The sequence below is a fragment of the Budorcas taxicolor genome, chromosome 25, assembly GCF_023091745.1.
Source record: "Budorcas taxicolor isolate Tak-1 chromosome 25, Takin1.1, whole genome shotgun sequence".
Taxonomy (NCBI): Eukaryota; Metazoa; Chordata; class Mammalia; order Artiodactyla; family Bovidae; genus Budorcas; species Budorcas taxicolor.
This window is the reverse complement of record NC_068934.1, coordinates 44,151,571-44,178,455: the sequence shown is the minus strand read 5'-3', so window position 1 is coordinate 44,178,455 and position 26,885 is coordinate 44,151,571. Positions and strand designations below refer to the sequence as shown.

The following is a 26,885-nucleotide window of genomic DNA, read 5'->3' as shown; positions in this document are numbered from 1 at the left end:
AGGTGCTGCCCTAGTTTGCGGTTCTCCCCTTGCAGCACTGGTCCCAGCCCCTCCTCTACCCCCAACTCAACCTCCTTTTATCCCTGGTAAGAAGAGCCTGGATCCTTAGGGCTGGAACAGCTTATATAAACCACAGGTGTCTGGGTCACAGGGCAACTCCCCTCCCCCAGCCTCAAGAAGAGTTCCAAGAGGCTCTGTGCTCTGGGGAGCTTCCTGGCGGTCAGGCTGGTGCTAAGTAGGGCTTTGGGTCTCAGCCAGAGCCTTGTGTTCCCTGCAGAATGCGCAGGGAATGAAGGGGTAAGGGCTCAGAGGAGGGGGGCACGGAGGACCAGCAGGGCCATGTGGGACCTCAGCAGTATGGCCCCACCCCTGCCCTGCCCCCCCCCCACCAGATGCCTAGGACTCCAGCAGAGGTGCCAGCCACTGGGGCAATGGGGAAGGAGACAGAGGGCAGGGGGCAGGACAAGGTGCCCTCATGGGCCAGCAGGTTTAGGCAGAAACATACTCCAGAGACAAAAGTGGGGTCTTTTCCTTTATTGTTTGGGGTTTCTCCACATGTAAACATGAGACCCCTCCCACCCCATGCCCAGGTGCCTCTGGTATCCCCGTAACTCAGTCCCCACAGAGTCCCCTTTAAAATCACCAATATAAAAAAGGAGAGTGGGAGGGAGGGAGGGAAGGCCTGACCACCTCCCAGGCTAGGCTGCTTCTTTCAGCTGGCAGGGACAGGCTGGGGGGGTCATGGGGCAGAGGGGAGCATTGGCTTCCACACAGGCACGAACAGGCGTTCCCAGTCCTGGGGAGGGGGCCCCAGCTGGGAGGGGGCTCCACAGGTCTAAACTGCAGACTGTTGCGGAGCTAGTGGTTATAAAGTGTGCAGGTGGGGGAGGGGGCGGATGGGTGGCCTGTGGGGGCAGGAGAGAGGACACGTCAGGATGAGGGAGGCCAGCGGCCCCCAGCTCCCCGGGGAGCCCCATCCTGAGGCAGGAACTAGCGAAAGCTGCCTCCCTGGTCTGGCGACCGGAGGGGCTGGAGGAGTCCATGTGCGCCTGGTGGAGGCAGGGAGGGCCCCATGGCTCTGCCCATAGCAAACGAACCGCAGCGGCTGAGAGGAGAGGCGACAGGAGGTCGAGGCCGCCTCCTGCTCCAAGGAAGGCACTTGCAGCTGGTGTGGCCTGGCGTGGCGTCGCAGGAAGGAGTGGCTTGGCGGACGAGGAGGGCAGAGGAGCACGGCAAGGGGCCCGAGCCCCTGCCTCATGCAAACATGGTCAGCTGTAGCCACTGCCGGGCAGAGAGGGCATAGCGAGCAGTCAGCCAGAGCAGAAGCCCCAAGTCCCGCCTCCCAGCTCCATGGCTCAGGAGCTGCCGCCTCCTCCCTCTGTCAAGGGCAGGAGGGAGAGGGACCCTCCTGGGGAGGGGGCCACTCTTACCTCCTCTACCCGGGAGCCCAGGCTGCTGGCTCCTGTGCAGGCCTCCAGGGGCCTGGGCCTTCCTGCCCCCACCCTCAGAAACCAGAGATCCTTGCTGTGTCCATGCAGGACGCAGGCGGCCAGCCTCAGGGCTGACTCTGAGGCTACAGGCTCCAGCCCCACCCCGGGGTGGGGGGGCGGGTGAGAAAAACCCACTGCCCCTGAGTGCCTTCCCCAACCCAACCAGAGGAGAGTCCCACCTTAAACAAGTCAAAGGTCACCACTCCATCCAGATCGGTGTCCAGAGTTTTGAAAAACCCTGTGTGTTCAAGAAACGATGGGAGGAGGGCTTGGTGAGACACGAGTTCGAGGGCCAGCCGCACCTCCAGCCTCACCCTCCACCTTCCCCTGCTGCCCGAGAGCCCCCTCCAAAGTTCCCTCCCTACTCCTCATCTCCTGGCACTCAGACTGTGTGGACCCCCAGCTCCACTCCCCAAGACCCTCATGGGAAGGGGGCGCCCATGGGGACACTCACGGAACATGGTCTCCAGCCGCACCAGGCAGCACACGAAGTTGTCAAAGTCCACGGCCAGGTCTGGCTCCGAGTAGCGGGTGATAATGAGCTCGTACAGCTTCTTGTTGAGCTTGAAGCCTGGCCCAGGAGAGCAGGTGAGGCCCCGGGAAGTGCAGGAAGGGGGACGGAAGGCTGGGCGGAGTGAGCCCCCACCCTGGGCGCGGGGGCAGAGAAAGCTTGAGGACCCAGAATGCCCCACCCAGGAGCTGGCCATCAGGGCCCATAGGTCCAGTTTCATCTGCTCGGAAAGGCCTGGCCTCATCCTCAAGTGGGACTATGAGGGTGAGCACTGTTTGGCTCCCATTGGAGCCCCTGGAGGCCGGCTACACTTCTCCCTGGCTGTGTGGCTCCAGTATCCAGTATCTGAGCAGATACTTTTCTCTGTGCTCAATGGGATAATAAAAGACCCTATCCTCAGCAGCCTGCAGTGAGACAAACTGAAGTGAGTGAAGTCGCTCAGTCGTGTCTGACTCTTTGTGACCCCGTGGACTATAGCCTACCAGGCTTCTCTGTCCATGGGATTCTCCAGGCAAGAGTGCTGGAGTGGGTTGCCATTTCCTTCTCCAGGGGATCTTCCCAACCCAGGGATCGAACCCAGGTCTCCCGCATTGCGGGCAGACGCTTTAACTTCTGAGGCACCAGGGAAGTCTAGTGAGGACAAAAGGAAATGCTAACAGTCACCAGGAGAAAAAGGCAGTAGATGGCTGTTTATCACTTCTCCACCATTGCCATCAACAACCCCCACCCCCACCCACTGACAAGGCCCTGTGGGTGGGCCACTGCCCTGGGAACTGTCAGGGAAGAGACCCGGGGCCATCTCCCTGGGGGCTCCACAGGTCCTGCCCGCCCTCAGGCCTCACCTGCAAACTCAATGGCCATCCGCATCTCGTAGGCACTCATGCTGCCCGACTTGTCCAGGTCAAACTTCCGGAAGATGGACTGGGGTGGGGGCAGAGGGAGAGGGCTCAGCAGGCATCCAGCCCTTCCTATCCGCCCAGCGTGGAGGGTTAACGAGGGTGGGGGGGCGGAGAGGGGGTGACCCACTGGGACACGTGGGCTCGGAAGGGCAGAAGCCAGCGTGAGGGCTTGGGAACCGGAGGCCTGCCGCCTGCTGTGACTGACGCCGAAGAAGAGGGGAGGGTGCTGCCGGCAGGAACCACCTACCAGGTAATTCCGGATCCGGTTCCATAGGATGTTGAACTCCACCAGGCCCAGTTTGCCATTGCCGTCGCGCTGGGTGGCGGTTAAGAAGAAAACTCTACAGCTTAAACCAGACACCGGGTGAGCGAGTACTGAGCACGAGGGGAGGGGAGACTGGCCGTGGAGAGAAACCCGAGGGAGGGGAGGGGAGAAGCTGCAGGAGCCGCCCAAGGCCAGGCCTGAATTGGGGTAGGCGGGAGGGGTGTTCACCGAGTGCCAGCCTGTAGATGAGGCCCTCCCCTGTCACTTGACATAGCCCTGCACCTCAGTTTCCCCCCAGTCAAGGGGAGGATGCCAGGAAGAAGGAACTGCCCTGTCCACACCTGTCCCTTTTCCCTGCGCTGCTCCTGGGACGGGTCACCCAGAGCCCTTCCTATGCCGACATCCCAACCCGAGCCCTTCCTATGCGGACACCTCAACCCCGGGCCCTGCTCAGGAGGATACATCCATGAGGTTGACCATGCTGCGGCAGGACTCCACGCTGAAGCCCGTGGTCCGCAGGTCTTTGTCTGCAAGAAAGACCAGTCTCAACACCTTAACCCGGCCAGCGTCCCCAGCCTGCCCCACGCTGGGCGCACTGGGTAGGACGAGGGGCAGGGAGGCACCATTCCTGTCCCCTGGTATCTAAAATCTAGCTGAGGAGGTGCGTAGGATTGTTTTTATCATCAGAAAAAGGAGTTTAAAGTACTCTAGTAATCAAGCCGCTGACCCAACAGCCACATCAACACCACGATTAGATGCGGGTAAAAAGGAACAATGCTAGACAGAAGTGAAGTAAATGCAGCAGAAACATGGAGGGAAGGTGGTCACGGCAGGGCTAGGGGCTGCTGCAGGTCCCGAAGGGTGAGAAGAGCAGGAGAGAGGGGTTCTGGGCTGAGGGAAAATCATGGACACAGGTCGGAGGTCAGAGGTCAGAGGTGGGGGCAAAGGGAAGGCTGAAAGGCAGCTGCCTTCAGTTGTGTACATTGGGGAGTGAAGCCAGGCACCTGTCACCTGCCTTCTGGGAGGAAGGGGGCTGGCACACTGGCCCTAAGGTGCCACCAGCCAACTAAGCTGCTGCTTTTTGGAAATATCCATCTATTTATCTATTTGCGTCAGGCCTTAGTTGCAGCATGAGGGATCTTCCCTGCGGCACATGGACTCTCCAGTTGTGGCGCAAGGGCTTTGTCGCCCCTTGGCCAGGGATCAAAGGTGGATTCTTAACCACTGGCCTACTCCCCAGCTAAGTTCCTAATCACACCAGGGCCTGGAGCTCAGGCACAGAGAATGGGGTCCGGCAAGAGGAATTTAGGAGGAAAAGGCGGGGTGAGCAGGGCTCTGAAACGCAGTGGAGGGTGCCCGCCCTCGAAGACCGAGGGGTTGGGTTCAGCCCAGGGTAGGAGAAGCCTAGATCCTGGAGTCTGGAGGAACGGGGGCTGGGGGCGTGGAGGCAGGACACGGGGTGGAGAGCAGCCTCCCAGGAACGCTCACGTTTGCTGATGATCCTGTTGAGGATGGTCCGCAGCTCCTTGACGCTGATCTCCATGTCCTGAGGGGAGAGGGAGGATGGCACCTGCCCTGGGGAAACCCCTCGGTGCCCCGGACACCCGCCACCAGGCCCAGCCTACCTCCCCTGCCAGTTGTCTGAAGAGAGACTTGAAGTTCTCATCAATCTCCTCTTCTGAGAGCACTTGCTGGAGAGAGAAGGCGGGGAGAGCAGGTCAGGGGCGCCCCAGCCCGGCCTCTGCGCAGCCAGCAGCGGCAGGCAGGGCTGGGAGCACTCATCAGCTAGGTGTCACTTCACTTTAGAGCCTCACTCTCCTCATCTGTAAAATGGGAACCCAGCCCCTACTCTACTCCTGTCTAGAACTCGTGTAGTCTAAACGTGGAGACGGAAGTTCAGCCCAATGATGAGGGGTGAGGCTGGATCCCTCCTGCGCGACCTTGGGTAAATTCCTTAACCTCTCTGAACCTGAGTTTCCCTCTGAGAGGAGAGATGGTGACAGCGCCCTGACACGGTTGCTATGGAGGAAACTGAGTAACCCAGGTAAACAGCTCAGCACAGACCCTGCAGGGAGCAAGAACCCAGGGGCCCGGCGCCATTACTATCACAAAGTCCTTTGCAAGCTGTAAAGTGCTTGGCAAGTGAGGGATGTGTATGGCTCCTGCCAGGAGGGGCTCTGCCCTGCCGGCTAGAGACCGAGACACAGGACACCCAGGTCCCCATCGTGCACCCAGGGTGGGGGCAGGGCACATACCTCATCAGGGAGATTGGCCTGGACCTGGTCATCCAGCTCTCTGCAGAGGGTGGGAGAGAGAGGGGCCAGTCAACTTGGGTAGGGGCAGCGAGGGTGTGGCGGGAGGAAAGGGGAGTTGGGGGAGGGCTTTCTACTTACTGGGTCCCTGCGGTCTTCTCTGAGAAGAAACGCAGCACAAAGTCGCCTTCCTTGTTGGGCTCGAAGGTGGAGGGCACCACCACATACTCCCCGGGCGGCAGGCGGAAGCGGGTGCTGACCTCCCGCAGGTTGATGAACTGCTCAGACCGGGCCCGGGAGGCATTGGCCAGGAAGAAGTCTCGCTTCAGATGCACGGCCGGCTGGCCCACCAGCTGGTGGGAAGGGAGGAGGAAGTGGGGGCTGCAGCTCAGCCCACCCTTAGGAGTTGCCCCCAGACCCAGACCTCAGGCTCCAGGTTCTGGCCAACGGGCCAGAAAGCTGGGTCAAGGTTCAGCCACCCGCAGGCGGCCCAACCCTGATGAGTCACATTGCCTGCTTCCTCATCTGTAAAATGGGTGGAAGAGCCTGCCTACTGCACAAGGGCAAGGGGAGGATACACCACGGAGGTGAATGCAGACACTAAGGGAAAACCACTAGACCATTCAGGCATGACCCAAATCAAATCCCTTACGATTCTACAGTGGAAGTGACTGATAGATTCAAGGGATTAGATCTGAGACAGACTGCCTGAAGAACTATGGACAGAGGTTCGTGACACTGTACAGGAGGCAGTGATCAAAACTATCTCCAAGAAAAAGAAATGCAAAAAGGCAAAGTGGTTGTCTGAGGAGGCCTTACAAATAGCTAAGAAAAGAAGAGAAATGAAAGGCAAAGGAGAAAAGGAAAGATATACCCATTTGAATGCAGAGTTCCAAAGAATAGCAAGAAGAGATAAGAAAGCCTTCCTCAGTGATCAGTGCAAAGAAATAGAGAAAAACAACAGAATGGGAAAGACTAGAGATCTCTTTAAGAAAATCAGAGACACCAAGGGAACATTTCATGCAAAGATGGGCACAATAAAGGACACAAACAGCATGGACCTAACAGAAGCAGAAGATATTAAGAAGAGGTGGCAAGAATACACAGAAGAGCTGTACAAAAAAGATCTTCATGACCCAGATAACCACGATGGTGTGATCACTCACCTAGAGCCAGACATCCTGGAATGCGAAGTCAAGTGGGCCTTAGGAAGCATTACTACAAGCAAAGCTAGTGGAGGTGATAGAATTCTAGCTGAGCTATTTCAGATCCTAAAAGATGATGCTGTGAAAGTGCTGCACTCAATATGCCAGCAAATTTGGAAAACTCAGCAGTGGCCACAGGACTGGAAAAGGTTGGTTTTCATTCCAGTTCCAAAGAAAGGCAATGCCAAAGAATGCTCAAACTACCACACAATTGTACTCATCTCACATGCTAGCAAAGTAATGCTCAAAATTCTCCAAGCTAGGTTTCAACAGCACGTGAAACAATAACTTCCAGAAGTTCAGGATGGATTTAGAAAAGGCAGAGGAACCAGAGATCAAATTGCCAACAACCATTGGATCATAGAAAAAGCAAGAGAATTCCAGTAAAACATCTGCTTTATTGACTACACCAAAGCCTTTGACTATGTGGATCATAATAAACTGAAAATTCTTCAAGAGATGGGAATACCAGACCACCTTACCAACCTCCTGAGAAATCTGTATGCAGGTCAAGAAGCAACAGTTAGAACCGGACCTGGAATAACAGACTGGTTCAAAATTGGGAAAGGAGTACGTCAAGGCTGTATATTGTCACCCTGCTTATTTAACTTATATGCAGTGTACATCATGAGAAATGCTGGGCTGGATGAAGCCCAAGCTGGAATCAAGACTGCAGGGAGAAATATCAACAACCTCAGATATGCAGATGACAAGACCCTAATGGCAGAAAGCAAAGAGGAACTAAAGAGCCTCTTGATGAGAGTGGAAAAACTGGCTTAAAACTCAGCTTTCAAAACACTAAGATCATGGCATCTGGTCCCATCACTTCATGGCAAATAGATGGGGAAACAATGGAAACAGTGACAGACTATTTTCTTGGGCTCCAAAATCACTGCAGATGGTGACTGCAGCCATGAAATTAAGACACTTGCTCCTTGGAAGAAAAGTTATGACAAACCTAGACAGCTTATTAAAAAAGCAGAGGCATTACTTTGTCGACAAAGGTCCATCTAGTCAAAGCAATGGTTTTTCCAGTAGTCATGTATGGATGTGATAATTGGACCATAAGGAAAGCTAAGTGCTGAAGAATTGATGCTTTTGAACTGTGGTGTTGGAGAAGACTCTTGAGAGTCCCTTGGACTGCAAAGAGATCAAACCAGTCCATCCTAAAGGAAATCAGTCCTGAATATTCATTGGAAGAATTGATGCTGAAGCTGAAGCTCCAATACTTTGGCCACCTGATGGGAAGAACTGACTCATTAGAAAAGATTGGAGGTGGGAGGAGAAGGGGACAACAGAGGATGAGATAGTTGGATGGTATCACCAACTCGATGGACATGAATCTGCGTAAGCTCCGGGAGCTGGTGATGGACAGGGAAGCCTGGCAGTCCATGGGGTCGCAAAGAGCTGGACGCGACTGAGCGACTGAACTGACTGATGACACCATGAAGTAACTTTCTTATCTTCCTTACCAGGAGTTTCCCATATAAGACACTGCAGGGCCCTCTACACAAGCACCTCATTTAAGCTCATGGGAGCCCATGAGGCTTAGAGCTTAAGCAACTTGCTCAAGGGCACAGAACACAGCCCACTCACTACCCTGTTCCCAACCAGGGTCCCAGATGTCCTCAGTGTAGAGTCAGACAGGAAGAGCCTTGTGGGTGTGGTTCAGGCAGGGCTCTGAGGGTCAAGGTTCAAATCCAGCCTCCTGACTTGTTACCTGCTCTGACACACAGGAGAACAGTGTTTGCTCTGCCCACTAAATAGTGGGCAGGGGGTGGGGGCACTGTGTGAGCCCCCAGAGGGGGTGGTGTCTTAGCTCTCTACATGCGGGCGTGCCGCTGTCCCGCTCCCTCTGGGCAGCATCGGGCCACGTGTGTTCAAGGGTGTGTAAATCCAGGTGAGTCAGGTGCCACACCTACCTCCGGAGGGACCTGCCGGAGAAATGAGGGGAGTTAGAGATACACGCTTGGCCCAGGGGCAGGGAGTGTGGTGTGTGCCACACAGGGGCCCAGAGTTCTTCAGATGAAAAGGACAAGATGGGGAGACCAGGAGGGTTAGGGCTGGGCCTGGGGCTACTGTTGCCTCAGACCTGTTTTCATGCCAGAGAGGGACCCCAGGAGGGGCCCTCTTGGTCCCTGGAATGCCCTGCACCTCAGCTCTGAACCGGAGTCTCCAGGATTGCCCCCTGCAGGGACAACTGCAAAGTCCTCCAGCCCAGCGACATCAGACATCCACACGAATTTGCTGTCAGGGGGGCTGTGGGCCTGGGCAGAGGCTGTGACTGTCCTTCACCCCCACCAGGGAGATCCAGAAGTGTCTGTCTGTCACGAATACAGAGTATGTGGCAGGGTCCTCCATGGCCAGCATCTGCTTCCATATTTCCCAGATGGGGCGCTCACTACTCCTCCAGGGCAGACCACTCGCCCACTTCTTTCTGAAACTGAGCCAGGCGGTCTGTCTCCCAGGCGTCAGCTAAGCCAGAGGTCTGCCCAAGAGCAGCCTGCTGGCCTCCGAGGACAGGGAGAATCTCAGGATCTTCCCTTCTCCTGGCTAAACATCTTCCTCACTCACTATCCGCCTTCTGGGAAGCATTTTAGGCCCCTGGCTGCCCTAGTCCTGGTGGAGGGCCTCAGCAGGTGCCTCCCCAAGGCCAGGTCTAGGACTGTGCACCTCAGGGGTGTGACTGGCCCCAGTTGAACCATGATTGGCAGGTGTCACCAAGTCCTCCGGAGACCCCCCCCCCCACTGGCGCCCCCTGGTGGAGCTCGCCGGGAGGCCGCTTTCTCTGCCGCGTTGCGCGCGATCCGCTCCGCCTGCTCACCTCGTAGACAGCAAAACCTATGGTCTCCATGTCACGGCCGAATCGGCGCTCTCGACGGCGGTGCTTCTGCATGAGGGCGAGCAAGAAGCTGCAGCCTGACTCGCGACCCCCGTAGTCGTCGGGGTCTGGGTCATCCGTCTCCTCCAGCCGGATCTTGAACTGGGGATTCACCCAGAAAGTGGCTGCAGGAGGTAGAGAGGCAGGGATCAGAGGAGAGGCGGAGGAGAGCAGCCTCCCATCAAGCCTTCCCTCCTGCATGTGTTCATTCAACAAATGTCGCTGTGTCCACCGTGTGCCAGGTGACATGTGTGCAGAGGAGAAACACAAAGTCCCTGCCCTCGGGAGCTCACATTCCAGAGGAGAGGCAAAGCGCAAGCAAGTCAGGCTAGTGAATGGGGCAATTACAAAGAAAGCAAGCTGGAGTTGGGCAGCAAAGGAATCTTCCAGGTGACCTGTGAGCTGAGACCTGAAGGAGAAGGCCTGGGAAGCAGGACAAGGCAGAAAGAGAAAGAAGACCCACAGCGGAGGCTCCAGTGAGCAAAGGGGGTCTGGGATGGTGGCAGAGGTAAGAAGTGTGGATTGAATCAGGGAGTAAAAAAGACCCCCTGACAGGTCTGTACTGGGAGGGGGTGTGACTGGATTAGGGTTTTAGAAGGTGGCTGCTGTGTAGACAGTGACTTGGAGCAGGGGCAGAGAAAGAGGGTCTGCAGGGGGGGGGCCACAGGGCTGAGGGAGCCTTGCATTTCTGGCTGTTTAGTAATTCAGCTGCCTGAACCACCCCGCGCCCCACCCCCCCGACTAGAACAGCAAAGTGCTGGACAGAAAATACAAAACCTCCTTTTAAAGGCACCAGTAAGTCCAGCATTCCCTCCCCCACATACCAAATGAACATTAATCAAAAAGATAGATCATAAGTGAGGGTATAGAGAAATCAGAACCTCACAGCTGGTAGGAACATAAAATGGTTCAACTACTTTGCATAATAATCTGGCGGTTGCTCAAATGGTTTAACATAGAATTATCACATGACCCCGTGATCCCACTCCTAGGAATATGTATGTATGTGTGTGTATATATACGTACATGTACGTATGTATCTCCAAGACTAATGACAACAGGTGGTGGTGGTGGTTTAGCCACTAAGTCATGTCTGACTCTTGCGACCCCATGGACTGTAGCCTGCCAAGCTCCCCCTGGCCATGGGATTCTCCAGGCAAGAATACTGGAGTGGGTTGCCACTTCCTCCCCCAAATGACAATATATGTCCACACAAACAACTTGTATGTGACTGTTCAAAGTAGCATTATTTATAACTGACAAATGATAGAAACAACCCAATTTAAACAAAATGTGATATAACCAAATAATGGAATATTATTCAAAAAAGGAATTGGACACATGCTGTACAACGTGGATGAACACTGAAGACATTATGCGAAGTGAAAGAAGCCAGTCACCAAGGACCACATGTTGTATGATTCCATTTATATGAAATTATTTTCTGGGACAAGCAAATCCATATGAGACAGAAAGTAGATGAGTGGTAGGATAGAAATAAGGGGGAGAAGTGACTTGGGAGTAACAGCCAGGAGTGTGCAGCACTTCTTTGGGGGTAATGAAAATGTTCTACAATTGATGTGATAATGGGTTTACAACTCTATGAATACAGCAATGGCCACACTGGATTTTACGCTGTAAAATGGGTGAAATATATGGTATGTGAATTTTATCTCAATAAAGCTATTTAAAAAAAATAAAAACTGGGAGCCATGAAAGGTAAATAATGCCGAAGGACTTCTGTGGACTCATAGAGACCCTGAGTCCTGCCTGGGTACAAGGGCAGGAGGCAAAGTCCGAAAGGAGATCCCAGCAATAAAACTGGGAGCTCTGTGAGGAATGCCCGCAGCGGAAGTATGAAAGAAAATAAAACCACCGGGAGGAAGGAAAGCATTCTCTGAGAATTTACAACCATAAGCAGCCTTCTCATGAGCTTGCAGTTTTAATTCATGCTGCCCATGAGGTGAAAAAAAAACTTGAGAGAATTTATTTTTCGGAGTCATGGCTTTGGAGTATCCTAGGTGACTGGCAGAAACACTCGAGGAACTTAACTTCATCTAAGAACTCAAAGAATTCCCACATACTTCTAGGTCAAATAAGCCAAAAACCTCTCAAGGCTGAGAACAAGCAGCCACAGTGGACAAACCTCATGACGGCTGAGACTGACACCATGAAAAACAGCTTGCCAAGACTTCAGACGCTGAAATGATCGGACATGGACTATGAAAGACTAAGCTTACTACGTCTGAAGAAATAAATGAGAAGCTGGAATATATGAACAAGAACGAACAGATTAGAAAAAAGCCACTAACACGTCCAGAAATAAAAGTGAAATTAAGTATTTGTTGGAAAGTTTAACCAACTGCAAAAAAGAAAATTCAAGTGAATTGAGAATGGATCTAAAGAAACTGCCCAGAATGCAATCTAGGGAGATTCAGAGAAGGACCATTTAAGAGATGTTAAGAGATCTAGAGGATTGACTGAGGAAGTCTAGCTTACATTTGATTGGCATTCTCAAAGCAGAAAATAAAGAGACTAGGAAAATGGTATTCTGAAAGAGCACGGCTAAGAATTTTCTAGAATTGCTGAACAACATCCATCTTCATATACAGGGAGCTCAACAAATCCAAAACAGAATCCCCAACTCAACACATCATTGTCTAATTGAAGAATATCAAAGAAACATAATCTTAAAAGAGGAAAGACAAACATTTCAGAAGACATGGTAGATGGGCAGATTCCAGACTCAGACACAAGAGTGGGAGCAGAGTGAAGAGGAATAGCATCTCCAGGGAGGCGAAAGTAATGTCGATTCAAGATTCAGCATCTAGAGAATCACCAAGAATGAGCACATCACAAAGGCATTTTACACGAGTTCTGAGAAAATTTATTACCAAAGACCCTCACTAAAATAAATTCAGAAGGATATATTGCAGACAGACTAAAAAGATCTCAGGTGAAAGGTCTGAGTATGGCGAGCAAAAATACTAATATTATGTGGGTACTCAAACAAACATGGATTATATCAAATAATGGGGATGATGATGGTGCTTACTTTAGGACAGGCAGGAAATAGTTCAGGATTAAAATGCTAGCTAAAGACAGATTGAATAAAAAGAGGATGTGATCCAGCTGAAACATTTTCAGGTCTTTATACATTACACTGTTCAGGTAGAGGGTAAAGATACTGACCAACTAACTTTGGAACTTATTAAGCAAGCTCTTATATCTTCCAAACTCATAGAGGGAAAAACTAGCAGACAGAAAAGAAAAAAAACTCACTCCAAAAGAAGGCACAGCAGGAGGGATGAACAGAAAATGCATAGTAAGTCTGCTGAACTAAATACAAATATATCAGTAACATTATGAATGTAAATGGATTAAAATTTCCAATCAAAGGACAATGTTTTCCAAATCTGACCATTAAAAAAGTCATATGCTATTTATAAGAGATAACTAAAACACTGAGCTATAGAAAGATCAGACATCAAAGAGTATAACAAGACATACCACAAAAACAGTAATCAACAGAAAACTGGAACAGCATAGTCACACAGACTGAAACAGACTTCAAAGTAAAAAGAATTACTAAGATGAAGGTGGGCACTGGAAAATAAAAAAAGTTTAACTCACTAGGAACTTAAAACAATTTTAAACTTGATACACCTAAAGTCATAGCTCGATATTTGTAAAGAAAAATAATTGACAGAAATAAAGGGAGAAATTGGCAAAGCCAACAGGGCGGTGTGAGATTTTTATTATCCCTCTTCCAGTAATTGATAGATTAAGCAGACAAAATAGTAAGTTTGATACTATGAACAATTGTAGAAGATTCCCTCTAACATTCAGAGAATAGTCAAGCGAACAGGCCTGTTAAGAAAACAGACTCCAGATGGGGTTAAATCCCAGCTCAGCCACTTACTAGTGACTTTGGTAAGCTATTTAATTTCTCTGTGCCTCACTTTCTTCATCTGTAAAATAGTGATAACATAGTACGTCCCTCATAGGGTCAGTGTGAAAGTTAAGTAGATTATATTTTAAATATTTACAGAAGTGCTTAGCACACAGTACACAACATGAAAGTGTTCGCCAGTCTTTTTAAGAACAGCTGAATACTCACCCTGAGCCATTGTACCAGCTTCTGTTTATTTCAAAGTTATGACTTATATAGATCATATTTTCTGAATGCAAGGAAATTAAATTATGAATCAACAATAAAATAGGGTATCCCTGGCAATCCAGTGGTTAGGATGCCACGTTTCCACTGCACGGGGCCGGCCGACTGCTGGCTTCATTGATTTTCTTCTATCGTTTCTCTATTTCATTTATTTGTCTCTTCTGCTTGCCTTGGGATTAGTTTGCCCATTTACTAGTTCCTTAAGGTAGAAAATTAGGCTATTGTTTTGAGTTCTTTTTTAATATAGGTACACAGTGTTTTAATTACTATCGTATGTGATTTCTCATTTACATTACTATTTCTTTGAGATAAACGCATTCTATGGGGCAGCGTTACCTTGACACCAAAGCCAGATAAAAACATCATAAGAAGAGAAAATGACAGACCAGTATCACTCATGAAGCAATATAAAAATCCTCAACAAATACTAGCAAACCAAATCCAACAGTTTATTAAGAAGATTACATGCTATGGAAGATTTATTCCAAGAATGTGAGAACAGTCCAATATAAGAAAATCAACCAGTGTAATACATCACATTAATAGGACAAAGGGGAAAAAAATACATGACCATCTCAACTGAGACAGAAAAGGCACTTTAGAAAATCCAACACAAATTCATGACAAGAACGTACATAAATTTAGGAATAAAAGAGAACTTCCTCAATAAGAAAAAGGGCATTTAAGAGCATTTAAGTAATATGTTCAGTGGTGAAAAAAAATGAAAGCTTTCTCTCTAAGATCAGGAACAAGATGCCTACTTACACCACTATTATTCAACATTGTACGGCAAGTTCTAGCTAGATCAATTAGTCAAGAAAAAGAAAAAGTAACCAAATTAAAAATGAAGAAAAAAACTATCTCTACTTGCAAATGACATGATCCTGTATAGAAAAGCCTGAAAAATTAGAATATTAGAATTAATAACAAATTCAGTGAAGTTGCAAATTACATCAGGACACAAAAAACAGTTGTGTTTCTATACACCAACAATGAAAAAAAACCCAAAGAGGAAATTAAGAAAACAATGTTTATAACAGCATCCAAAGCTGTAAAATACCTAAGAATAAATTTCACCAAGCAGCTGAAAGACTTATACACTGAAAATTATAAAACTTTGCTGAAACAAATTAAAAAAGACATAGAAAAGTCAAAAGATACAATACTCAAAGTAATCCACAGATTCAATGCAATCCTTATCAAAATTACCACAGAAATGAAAAGCAGATCCTCAAATTTATGTGGAATTTTAAGGGGCCCAGGAGCTAAAATAATCTTGAAAAAGAGCAAGGTTGGAAGATTCATACCTCCTGATTTCAAAACTCACTACAAAGCTAAAATAATCAAAATAGTGTGATATTGGAATAAGAATAAACAGACGCATAGACTAAAGGAATAGAACAGAGAGACCAAAAGTAAATCCATACCTAAAAGGCCATTGGCCACTGGGTGACAAGATCATTCAATGCGTAAAGAATAGTCTTTTCAACAGATCCCAGGATAGCTGGGTTTCCACAATCAGAAGAACTAAATTGGGCACCTATCCCGCACCATAAACAAAATCTAACTCAAAATAGGTCAACACCTAAATATAACAGCTAAACTAATAATGCTCTTAGAAGAAAATGCAAAGATAAATGACCTTGGATTTGGCAATGGATTCTTAGCTATGACACCAAACGCATGAGCAATAAAAGAAAAAATAGAAGATTGGGTATCGTCAAAATTAAAAACTTTGGTGCTTCAAAAACACTGTCAAGAAAATGAAAAGACATCCAACAGAAAGGGAGAAAATACACACAAACCATCTACCTCATAAGGCTCACATCCAGAAAATATAAATATATGTATGAAGAATATATGAGAAGACAAACACTCAATCTAAAAGTGGGCAAACGATTTGAATAGACATCACAGAAAAGATACACAAATGGCCAATAAATACATGAAAATATACTAAACATTATTAGTCACTATGGAAATGCAAATTAAAACTGCAACATGATACCACTTTATACCAGCCAGGATGGCTATCATAAAAAAGGTAGACAATAAGTGTTAACAAGGATGTGGAAAAAAAAACAAGGATGTGGGGAAATTGGAACCCTCATGCATTGAGAGGAGGAATGTGAAACAGTGCTCCCACTTTGGAAAACAGATCACAGTTTCTCGAAAAGGTAAACATGGAGCTACCACACAACCTGAAAATCTCACTCCTACTTGCAGACCTAAGAGAACGTATGCTCATACAAACACACGTACAGAAGTCTTTAGAGCAGCGTGCTCACAATACCCCCAAACTGAAAGCAATTCATCAACTGAAGAGTGAATGAGCAAAATGCAGTATATCCATGTCATGGAATATTATTCAACCTTGAAAATGAAGTATTGATCATCCTGCAACATGAATGACCTTTGAAAACACAATGCTCAGGGGCAAAAGCTAGGCACAAAAGGCCACATATTGCATGATTCCATTTTTATGAAATGTCCAGAACAGCAAACCTATAAAGACAAAATTAAATTAGTGGTTACCAGGGGTTGGTGAATGAGAGGGTTAGGGAGTGACTACTAATGGATATAAGATTTCTTTTGCAGATAGTGAAAATGTTCTGGAGTTAGGTAATGGTGATGATTATATAGCATTGTGAATATATTAAAAACCACTGAATTGTACCCATTAAAAGTGTAAATTTTATAGAATGCAAATTATATTACAATTCTTAAAAACATTATATATCAAAATTGTATAACTCAAAGGTACACACAGAAAAAAATTAATGAAGTAAGAATCTGATTGAAGAAGTCATAAAATTACAATTGCATCAAAAAGAATAAAATACCTAGGAATAAATCTGAGTAAGAAGATAAAAGACCTATTCTCAGGAAACTGCAAGACACTGATGAAAGAAATTAAAGAGGACACAAACAAATGGAAAGCAATACCATGCTCATGGACTGGAAGAACTAATACTGTTAAAATGACCATGCTACCCAAGACAATCTACAGATTCAATGCAACCCCTACTAAAATACTAATGGTATTTTTAACCAGCCTAGAACAAATAATTCTAAGATTTGTGTGGAAACACAAAGATCTTGAATAGCCAAAACAATATTAAGAAAGAAGAACGAAACCGGAGGTAGCACACTCTCTTACTTCAAGCTATACTACATAGCTACAGTAATCAAAACAGTCTGCACAGGTTGCTTTGCAGCCCACTTTGGACACCATGTATTGTCAACTGAAAAAATATAGAAAACTGCTAATAAGAACAAAGGATTTATTTGGGTTCTTTAAAAAAAACAAACAAACAATATGATACTGGTATAAAAACAGACACACAGATCAATGGAACAGAACAGAGAGCCAAGAAATGAACCCACACTTATATGGGCAATTAATCTATGACAAAGGAGTCAAGAATACACAATGAGGAAAAGATAGCCTCTTCAATAAATGATGTTAGGAAATCTGAAGAGCTACATAAAAAAAAAAAAACAAAACTCAACAATTTTCTCACACCATATACAAAAATAAACTCAAAATGGAATAAAGAATTAAATGTAAGACCTGAAACTATAAAACTTCTAGAAGAAGCCATAGGCAATATAGTCTTTGACATCGGTCTCAGTAATATTATTTTGGATCTGTCTCCTCAGGCAAGGGAAACAAAAGCAAAAATAAACAAATGGGACTACATCAAACTGAAAAGTTTCTGCACAGCAACAAAATGAAAAGACTGCCTACTGAATAGGAGAAAGAAACTCAAAGGAGATCACATTTGTGGTAATCAGTGGCGAGGGGTAGAGGCAGACAGAATTGGATGAAGGTGGTCAAAAGGTACACATTTCCAGTTATAAAATGAATAAATACTCGGGATACAATGTATAGCATAATAAATAGAGCACTACTGTATGTTAGATATGAAAGTTGCTAACAGTACATTCTAAGAGCCTGAGAGTTCTCATCATAAGGAAAAAATACATTTTTTTCTATTTCTTTAATATTGTATCTATATGATATGATGGATATTCACTAAACTTAGTGTGGCCATCATTTTACGATGTATATAAATCAAATCATTATGCTGTACATCTTATACAATGCTGAATGTCAATATATCACAATGAAACTGGAAGGAAAAAAATGTCATAAAGTAAATTCTAAAAATAAATCCAAAGAAAGCAGATGAATGAAATAACAAGCAAGAAAGATTCATAATATGGAAAAAAATACTATAAAGAATAAAGTAAAAAATCATTTTATTTTAAAGACTTATATTGACAAACCCTTCATAGGATTAACAGACAAAAGAGACAATGAATAAAAGAGATGTTATCATTACAGATGAGGTATAGTATATTAAGGATAACTTCGTTACTAATTGAGAAAACAAGATGCAAAGGATGAACTCTTAGAAAATAAAACTCTTCAAAATAGTTTCAAGAGGAAGTAGAAGATCTGAAAAATTCAATGACCTTAAAAGATACTCAATATCAAAAGTTAATCGTCACATAAAAGAGCAGGCCTGGTAGTTTTCTAGACCAGTTCCACCAAACATTCAAGCAAGAAACCATCCCCACCTTATGCAAACTCTTCCAGAAAAACAGGAAAAGACAGAACATTTCCCAGTTCACTTTGCCAGCCAAATATAGCATCCATATCAAAACTAAATAAAGTAAGCATGAGAAAAGAAAACTATTAGCAAACCTCACTCATGAACGTGGATGTAAAATTATTGTATAAAAAATTTATATCACTACTCTGTTGTTTTATCTCAGGAATGTAAGGTTAATTTAATGTGAGAAAAGTGATCAATGTAACTTATTGTTTTAACAGGTAATTTAAAACAGCTAATTCTAATAATAAAGTTATTTCATAACATTAAGTTTCATTACTCTGATAAAAGGTACATATACACACACACAAAAACCTAGAGTAGAAAAGTTTGTAGTGATGAATCTACAGTCAACGTTTAATAGTAAAAACTTTTCCTTTGAGAGAGGGGTAAGACCAGAACATAGTGAGTCCTAGTGGGCATGCAGCAAGCCTGGCCAGCACATTAAACAAGAATGAATATGTAACCAAAGTTATAAGCATTGGAAAAGAAATAAATTTATCATTATTGGCAGATGCTATACTGTCAGTTAGAAAACCAAAAAGAATACAGAAAAATGAGTAAAATTCATTACAGTTTAACAAGCTTGCCAGATGTAGAATAAACCTAAAAGGTCAGCTGCATACTACAGTATCAGCAATGACCTGGCAGATGTCATTTAAAAAGAGATACTATTTACAACAGCAACAAGCTGATAGAGTATCTAGGAACAAATCTCAACAGAGGTATAAGCCCTTTACAATGAGAATTATAAAACTTTATTGAAAGACACTAAAGACAAAAATAGACATAGCACATTCTTGGATAAGAAGAATCAAGATTGGAAAGATGTCAATTCTCCCTGAATTGGTCTATGCAATCCCAAATTAAAATCTCAAAAGGGCTTTTTGTAGGACTTGATAAACTGATCCTAAAATTCACACAGATAAAACAAAACCAAAAAAAGAAAACCAGAAGCAAAGAGCAAGAGGAGCTAAGAGACTCTTGAAGAAGGAATTCATCCTGCCCAATTTCAGGATTTATAAATCTGAGTTCCACAACGAGGAATCAAACACGCACTGCCTACACTGGAAACAGAATCTTCACCACGGGACCACAGCCAAGTCCCAGGACTTTTAAATCTATAGCAAGTAAACCAGTGCGGCAGTAGCAAAGAGATAGGCCGAGGGACAGAAAGGCAACTCAGAAACAGACCCAGCTACGTGGGAACTTATGACAGGGCTGGACCTGCAGGGAGAGGACAGACTTCTCAGTAAATGGTACAGAAAACAGTGGTCATCTGTTTGGGGAAGAACTGAAATTAGGTTCCTGCGAGGGAGAAGAACACAGAGGGCTGGGAGCCAGGCTGAGAACTGTGGGAGGGGGCAGGACACGAGAAGAGAGCTGCAGTGGTGGGTTTGGCAAAACCCAAGCGGACAAGGAGCAGCCGCGGCAGCGTGGTGGGGACGCCAGGTGGACTGGAGCGGGTTAAGCACTGAACTTTGTGAGGAAGGAAATGGGGAGGCTGGCCATCTTGAGAAACTTCACTTTGAAGGGGAGCAGAGAAACAAGCAGGGAAGTGGGTTCCAGAGGCAGGCCATTCTCCCTTGTGACCCGGAGAGAGAGAGGCAGCGGGTGAAGGAGCCCAAGGAGAGCAGAGTCTAGAGCAGAGGTGGAGGGCAGGGTGCCCCTGAGCGGGGACAGTTCCGCCTCTGTCGCAGGCAGGGAGGCAGCAAAGATGGGCACAGGTCCAGACAGGCTGGGGGCCTTGGAGGTGGGACTACGGGGGTGTCCTGTGACATCGGAAACCACTGACAGTGGAGGCAGGTCTGAGGAGAGACTGGGAACATACGAATAGTGGAGTTGCTGGGGCCACAGAAAGTGCACATCTGAGGTCTGTGGCTGTGAGTGTACAGGGAAAATACTGCCTCAAGCGTGTGATTTCTCTCCAGGCCCGGTCAGCGGTTCTGGAGCCAGTCAAGAAGGTTCAATCAGGATTATGGGTGTGCCAGGTAAGAGGACCAGAGGGAGCTAGGAGCCAAGAAAATTGAGTGTTTGCAGGGACAGCATCAAAATGCTGACTCCAACCTGAGGAGGATGAGGATGCTAACCTGCTAAGAAGAGAAGGCAGGGTGGGAGAGGAAGGATACCCATGGACCCCAGGGAAAGGCGACAGAAGGACCAAGGAGGGAGACAGCGGGCCAGGAGGAAGGCCCGGAAGGAGGAGTGACAGGAGGTGGCCGGGCTGCAAGGAAGTCTCCTCTGTCCGCACCCTGAGCTCAGGTTCCAGCAAGGCAGTCAAAGGTGGCTCTTGGGAATTGACACTTTTTCATCCTCAAAGCAAATTTGCAAAACCAGCACAACTACCCCTATCTTACAGGTGAGGAAACAGGCTCAGAGAGAAGATACGTTTTGTCCAGGGCAGCAGGGCCCAGGACCCCACCCCCCAGGTTACCTGGGTAGTTGCGGCAGCCCCCCGCGGTGCTCCCCCGCCGCCAGGTGCCCTCGTACAGGGTGGTGTTCCAGTTGCGGAACCTCTGGCTCTTGAGCGCGTCAGGTGTCAGGTTGCAGATCTCCAGGCGGGTGAATTCACGCATGAAGTCTCGGAATGACATCCTGGGGGGTCGAGGTGAGAGTGAACCAGGGTGCCCAGGCGGGGCATCGAGAGACATGGCACAGCTGGCTTTCGGGGGGGGAGGGGGCTTGGGAGCTGGGGTGCCCACTCAGACTGAGGAGGGGGCTGCTCACCAGAACTCCCCATCCTCCATCTTGATCCGGAGCTGCTCCCGCACGTAAGGGTCCACGCCGTTCCACTCCGAGGAGCTGCGGGAAAAGGGCACTGCCAGGGCTGGCGGCCACCGACCTGCCCAGCCTCTATCCCTGGGGCCTGTCCTTCCCTGGCCCGGCTCAGGAGGCCTCCACAAGGTCATGTCCAGAGACCCCAGTCCCAGGGGTTATCTTATGAGGGCCGGGTCAGACGCCCCGAGGATGCTCGTAGGTGGGCACAGCCGCCCACACGCACAGCCTGAGCTTTGCCAGGAGAGTCCCCAGACCCAGTCACACGCAGATGGGCCCCTCTGTTCAAGCCTGAGTCCACTGTGGGCTGGCAGAGATCCCAGCAGAAATGCCAGTGGCACTGAACAGTCTTCCCAGGCCTCCCCGGCCAGCGTCCACGGCCCCTCACCCGTCACTCCAGGCTCCCGTCCACTCCACCTCGCCCCAGGGGTTCCGCATCCGGATCAGGTTCACCATCTGGCCCTGGTAGTTCACCTGTTCCCCAGAGCTCACATCAGTGTCTGCTTCTGGCACACACTTTGACACCCCTTCCCGCCACCTCATCCTCAGAGCCCAACTCAGCACCCAGCACCCACCGTTGGAAGCACAGCTGAGAAGCCTGTCTGGGCATAAACTGCTGAGAGAGGCAATTCTACACACAAAGTACAGTAAATCAGGGTGGGTCAAGATAACCATCTTTGGGCGAGAGTCCCTGGGAGATAGGAAAGGTGCTGCTGAAGGTCATGGGGAGAGTCGGCCTCTCCCACAGCCTTGGCCACAGGCCAGAGAGGCAAGGAGGCTGGAACCACCCTTTGGGGAAGACCTCCACCTGGGGCGGTACCTGCTTGGCCCCAGTCACAGAGTAGGCGTGACCCTTCACCAGCTTCTTGAAGGTGACAGCCTCCATGTCCAGAATGCTGGAGATCTGCAGAAAGACACATGGGCTGTGGCTGCTGTCCCCACCCTCATTCAGGAGATGAGCCCCGAGTCTTGGCTTTCCCTTGCATACACCCACAGTTACTGGGAGCGATGGGCAGGACCCCTGACCCCTTCTCAGTCCCTGGGAGGGGGAGCTGCTGGCTACTCCACCAATGTTACTGCTGGTGAGGGGGCCTGTGCACCCCACTGACACTGCTTTTGGCCAGAGCTGGCCAGACCCTGGGCAAACATGCGTGAACACAAACATACAGCCATGCAAAGCCTCTCCCCTCACCCAGGAGCCACGAGATCCTCAGAGGACCTCATGTGGAGGGACTCAGGGAGGCGGAGAAGAGGGGTGAGCAGAGACTAGAGTCGGGTAGGCTGGGGAAGAGCATGGTGGCAGCGTTAGAGTGGAGAATGCAGTGATGGTGGGGGTGGAGGCCGAGATCAAGGATGAGGGAGGTCTGAAGATAAGTCAGGGAACAGAAGAGCAACTGAAGGAACGAATGGAGAGTCTCGGGCCCACAGGAACTGGGACTCAGGAGGAGCTGAGGCCAGGCTGTGAACTGGACAGTGCATGGGCATGGCCCCTCATGACAGGAAAGAGGAAGTCGGAAAACATGCTGAGGTCTGAGGTTTTGGGGACCAGGAGGAAGCCAGGCATGGAGGTGGAGGACAGGACTGAAGTGATGAGCGAGGCTGGGTGAGGATCCGGGGATGGTGTGAAGCAAAGGACAGGGTCTGGAGCCAAGCCCGTGGCACGTCTGAGGCTGGGCTGAGTAGAGAGAAGGAACCGCTAGGAGACTCAGGTCCCGGGATGGGGGAGGCACTTACATCGATGGAGCAGCCCAGCAGGGAGCCGCGCTCCAGGGCCTTGAGGATGATGTTGTAGAGGTCGCTGGGCGCCTTTCGCAGTTCATACCACTCGGTGACTCCGCCGGTGAAGTCCTCAAAGCCCTCAGACGTGCTGCCTCCTGAGAGGGCCTCGTAGCTGCCATTCACCCTGTGGGCGGCCCAGGTCAACACTCTGCACTGAGCAGGAACCCCAACCCAGGCGTGGCCTGGAGCTGTCCCTGGGCCCCTACTCACTTGGCATAGGCCTTCTCCAGCAGGGCGCTCCAGAACTCGTTGCCTTGGGCAGAGTGCACGAACACCAGCTTCCCGTCCTTGGTGGGCAGCAGGTCATCCACCACCACATCCACCCACTCACCAAACTGCCACAGCTGGGGGAGGAGGGGCACGGTGAATCCCTGCTTTGAGATCCCTCGGGCCTAAGGTCAGGCCTCAGCAGCTCTGCCACTCACTAGATACCTGATTCTAGGCCATGCATCCTAGACACAGGGATCTGAGCAAGTCGCCCTCTCCGAGCCTGTTTCCCCCTCCACAAAAGGGAAGAGTAATGCCTTCCTAATGGGAAAACTAAACAAGATTAGGAAGGTAACGCTTGTAAGGCAGCATTGTTCATATTTTTGAAACAGACCAAGGTGCCTCTTCAGGTACAGAGATGTTGCAAAGCCCTTAAACCTTGACTCTACCATGACCCCAGACTTTCCCCCTCCCACCATTCTAGGCCAGGGTGTGTGTGTGTGTGTGTGTGTGTGTGTGTGTGTGTGTGGAGAGTGGGATACCTAGGTAAATTAGATGTGGAATGAAAATGCGGGTGTGTGCGTGTGTGTGTAGGGGGGTGGGGATACATAGGTAAATTAGGTGTGGAATGAAGACGCGGGAACTAGATCCTTCAACCCCAAGGAGGACAGGATTCCCACAATCGCGGGCTTGCTTCAAAGATGCCTTGAAAGGCAAGTTTCCCAGTGAGGGAAGGACTTCCCCCTATTCCAGGCCAAAAGTGACTCTGTGCTACAGCACTGGGGGCCGTGAGTGTGCAAAACAATGGGGCAAAAGGGAGGAGGTGCGCCCACAGCACCGTGGAGAAAGTGAACGGGCCAATCAGAGGCCGCGGAGGAACGGATTGGAGGAGTACGAGGAGAGGGTGGGGAAAGGGCAGCGAGGCCACGCCCCTGCGGACCAGCGCGGGCAGGTGCCGCACTTGGCCCCAGTAGTGCGCGCCGCACTGTGGGTCCCGCAAGTCAAGCCATATGCGCCAAGGCGGGTGAGGATGAAGTAGGGGGCAAGGCGCTCCCTGACCAGACGGAAGGAGAGGACACCGGCGCCAGAGGTTCTCACCCAGGATTGCTGGCGTGTCTCTTCCCCAAAACGAGCCTACTGAGAATTCATCAGTGTAATTTGAAAGTGGGTCCTGTGCTCAAACAGCATCAGGAAAAGCTGCTTTAAATAAACTTTATCCAGAGTCTTTCTTTTCCGCAGGGCTCTCTCAGTGGCTGGAGACTGACTTGAGCGTCGGAGGAGTTGGGGGTGAGAGGGTCCGGGAAAGACTGAGGCCAAGGGTGTAGATGACCACAGGTGATGGCCGATTTTCCCCAGAAGAACACTATTTTTCAGACAGGGAAACTGAGACCTTGGGGAGGAAAAGGGTTTGTCCCACAGGACATAACCCAGAGAATTTTCTCCTCTTCTAAACACTTTTTTTTCTCTAGTGTGCACAACCAGCCAGGAAGATTGCCAGCTGAAATACCTGCCCAACCATTTCACACACGATAGATTCTCACACATGACAGACTTGAGATGGAATCAAGAGGTCAAATACTTTCGGGGAGGTGGGTGAGCTGGCCCCGCAAGGTGCGGCCCTGAGTCACCCTAACTTCAGGGTCCCCAAGCCCATCTCCGTTGCCTGCTACCCCTCTCTCCCTCACCGCCCCCCTCTTTGTCCAAGGCGCATGTGGGGCTCCTCACCTGGAAATGGAAGATGCCCGCGTAGCCATCCTGGAAGCTTTGGCCATGTGGAACTACTCGGTGCAGGAGCGTGTCATTGAGGGTAAGGGAGGCGATGGCAGCCAGAAGCCAACAGTCCCCTGGGATGGGAAGGATCCATGTCAGATCTACTCTTCGCCCAGTGAGTGCCATACTGCGGAGAACCTGGGACTCCCCAGGCAGGGTACCCCTCAACTTACAGAAAAGACCCAGGAATCTGGGCAAACCAGCCCCAGCACTGAGAGCCAGAACCTGCTCGGGCTTGCAGGAGGGAGAGGCTGAGGCAGAGCAGGAAGGAACGGGCACAGGGAACTACGGAAAACACACTCGGAATCCCCCAGGGCCTACCCAGTGCGCCCTGGCAGATGTCTGTGCGGGTGGCTCCATCCACGATGAACTGAGGGTTTGAGAACAGCTCCTGCAAGAGACCCAGAGTCCTGTCTCTGGGCCAGCCCCTCCTAGAAACTGGAACCCAGCCATCCCAGACCCCACTCGAGGGACCCTGGCGTCCTATTCCCACTCCTCACTCAGGAAGGGGGTAAACTGAATCCCATCCAGGGTGGCCCCTCTCACCGTGGGACGTTTCCACTTGATGCCATACGTTTTGGAGGAGTTGGGGCCCAGCTCCTTGAAGCCCAGGCTCTGGGGCACTGGGGGGAAAGCCTCATCACGGAAAAGGGCCCCCCTTTGCAGGCAGTGAACCCGCAGCTGCTCGTAATCCTGGCCCAGGTACTTGATGGCATTTTCATGGCGGCCCAGGCCCAGCTCCTTGGCCCGCTGCTTCTGCACTTGTGCAGACACCCCGGTGCAGTACACCGGAGTGATGAACTCCTCGGCCATCCTGTGGGACAGAGGGGCCCTGCTCAGAACCCAGGCCTTCCCAGGCCTAGAGCTGGGGCTCCTATCTATCTAACACTGCTCTCTGGCCCGCTGCCATCCTTTCTCCCCAAGCCTGTGGTTTCCCCACCTCCTCACTAAATTAGGGCTGGCAGCCATACCTCTCTGCTCCCAGAATCCACCAGAGGGGGCTTCCCATCCCCCAGGTGCGCTGGCCACCACCTCCCTACCCCCACCCAGTGCTACCACCTCTCCGTTCCCAGACTCCCATTGTCCCGGGTCTGCAGGCCTGCGGTCAGCCAGTCAGGTGGGGAAGGGCGGGGCCCGAGATAATAGCACAAGGAACGAGGAAGGTGGGAGACCCCGAGGCAAACCCTCTTTGAATGCCCCTCTCCCCAGCCTAGCCAAGCTCCTAGGCACTAGCCCCCTTCCCAGCTTGGGGGGTGATAAGTCCAGGCAGTCCGGGGTTCCCCTCCCCAGGCTCCTGAGACTGGTTGAAGGATCAGGGAGGCTCGGCCTCAGTCCTTTCCCCTCCCGCCAGCCCCCAGCCCAGCCTCTGGAGACAGTGAGGAACGCAGCCTGGGGCGGGCTCCGGAGCCTTGCGGTTCCCGAGCCCCCGCCCCGTCGCAGGCACTCAGAGAGCCCGGGGGAAAGGCAGCCCCGCAGCCGGGATCCAGGCCAAGCTGGGGGAACGCCGGGCCGGCCTCACCCTCCTTACCTGGGGGAAGCGTGTTGGGGGGTCGCTGCGGTCCCTGCGCTGGCTTCCCGGGTGGCAACTGAGGACAGGGCCCAACCAGGAAGAGCGCTCCTCCCCGCCCTCCTCCGCCCCTCCCTTCTCTCCTCCTCGGGCTTCCACCGCGCTTCCTCTCCGCCCTCCCTTCTCTCCGGGCACCTTCTCCGACGATCTCTCTAACTCACGGTATCTCCCCGGCCCTCCTCCGCAGACGCCGGGCCAACTCCGCGAGAGGACAAATTAGTCAAAGGCAGATTCGTCCCCGGGGAGGGGCCAGCGCCTGTCGGGGTGGGGAGGGCTGGGGCCCGGACGCCAGGGCAGCGCAGGGGAGCGGAGGGGGAGGACGGACAGGGGGTATTTTTAACCAGGGGCAGCAGCTCGAGTTGCAGGGCTGGGTGGCCCCACCCCACGCGGCGGCCCCGGAGGGCATTCCCGGGAGTCCAGCCCCTCGGCGCCACCTCCCGCAGCCCGGGGTCCGTCCCCCCTCCCCTCGGCAGAGCCGCAGCTGT

General features: G+C 50.1%; 1 protein-coding gene across 1 annotated transcript; it reads right to left on the bottom strand.

Moving 5' to 3' along the window:
* Window positions 1–519: 519 nt before the first annotated feature.
* Window positions 520–26,489, bottom strand: CAPN1 (calpain 1). Its single transcript, XM_052662463.1, has 22 exons — window positions 26,362–26,489; window positions 25,380–25,647; window positions 25,155–25,224; window positions 24,789–24,907; window positions 23,067–23,200; window positions 22,812–22,980; window positions 21,898–21,981; window positions 21,466–21,551; window positions 21,030–21,104; window positions 20,737–20,897; window positions 9,447–9,628; window positions 8,545–8,556; window positions 5,559–5,770; window positions 5,421–5,460; window positions 4,791–4,856; window positions 4,654–4,711; window positions 3,628–3,692; window positions 3,148–3,216; window positions 2,844–2,922; window positions 1,945–2,061; window positions 1,670–1,728; window positions 520–1,281 (listed from the first exon to the last, which is right to left on the bottom strand). Exons 2-22 carry the CDS (start codon window positions 25,644–25,646, stop codon window positions 1,255–1,257), a joined length of 2,151 nt encoding a protein of 716 aa, XP_052518423.1. The 5' UTR covers window position 25,647; window positions 26,362–26,489; the 3' UTR covers window positions 520–1,254.
* Window positions 26,490–26,885: the final 396 nt, after the last annotated feature.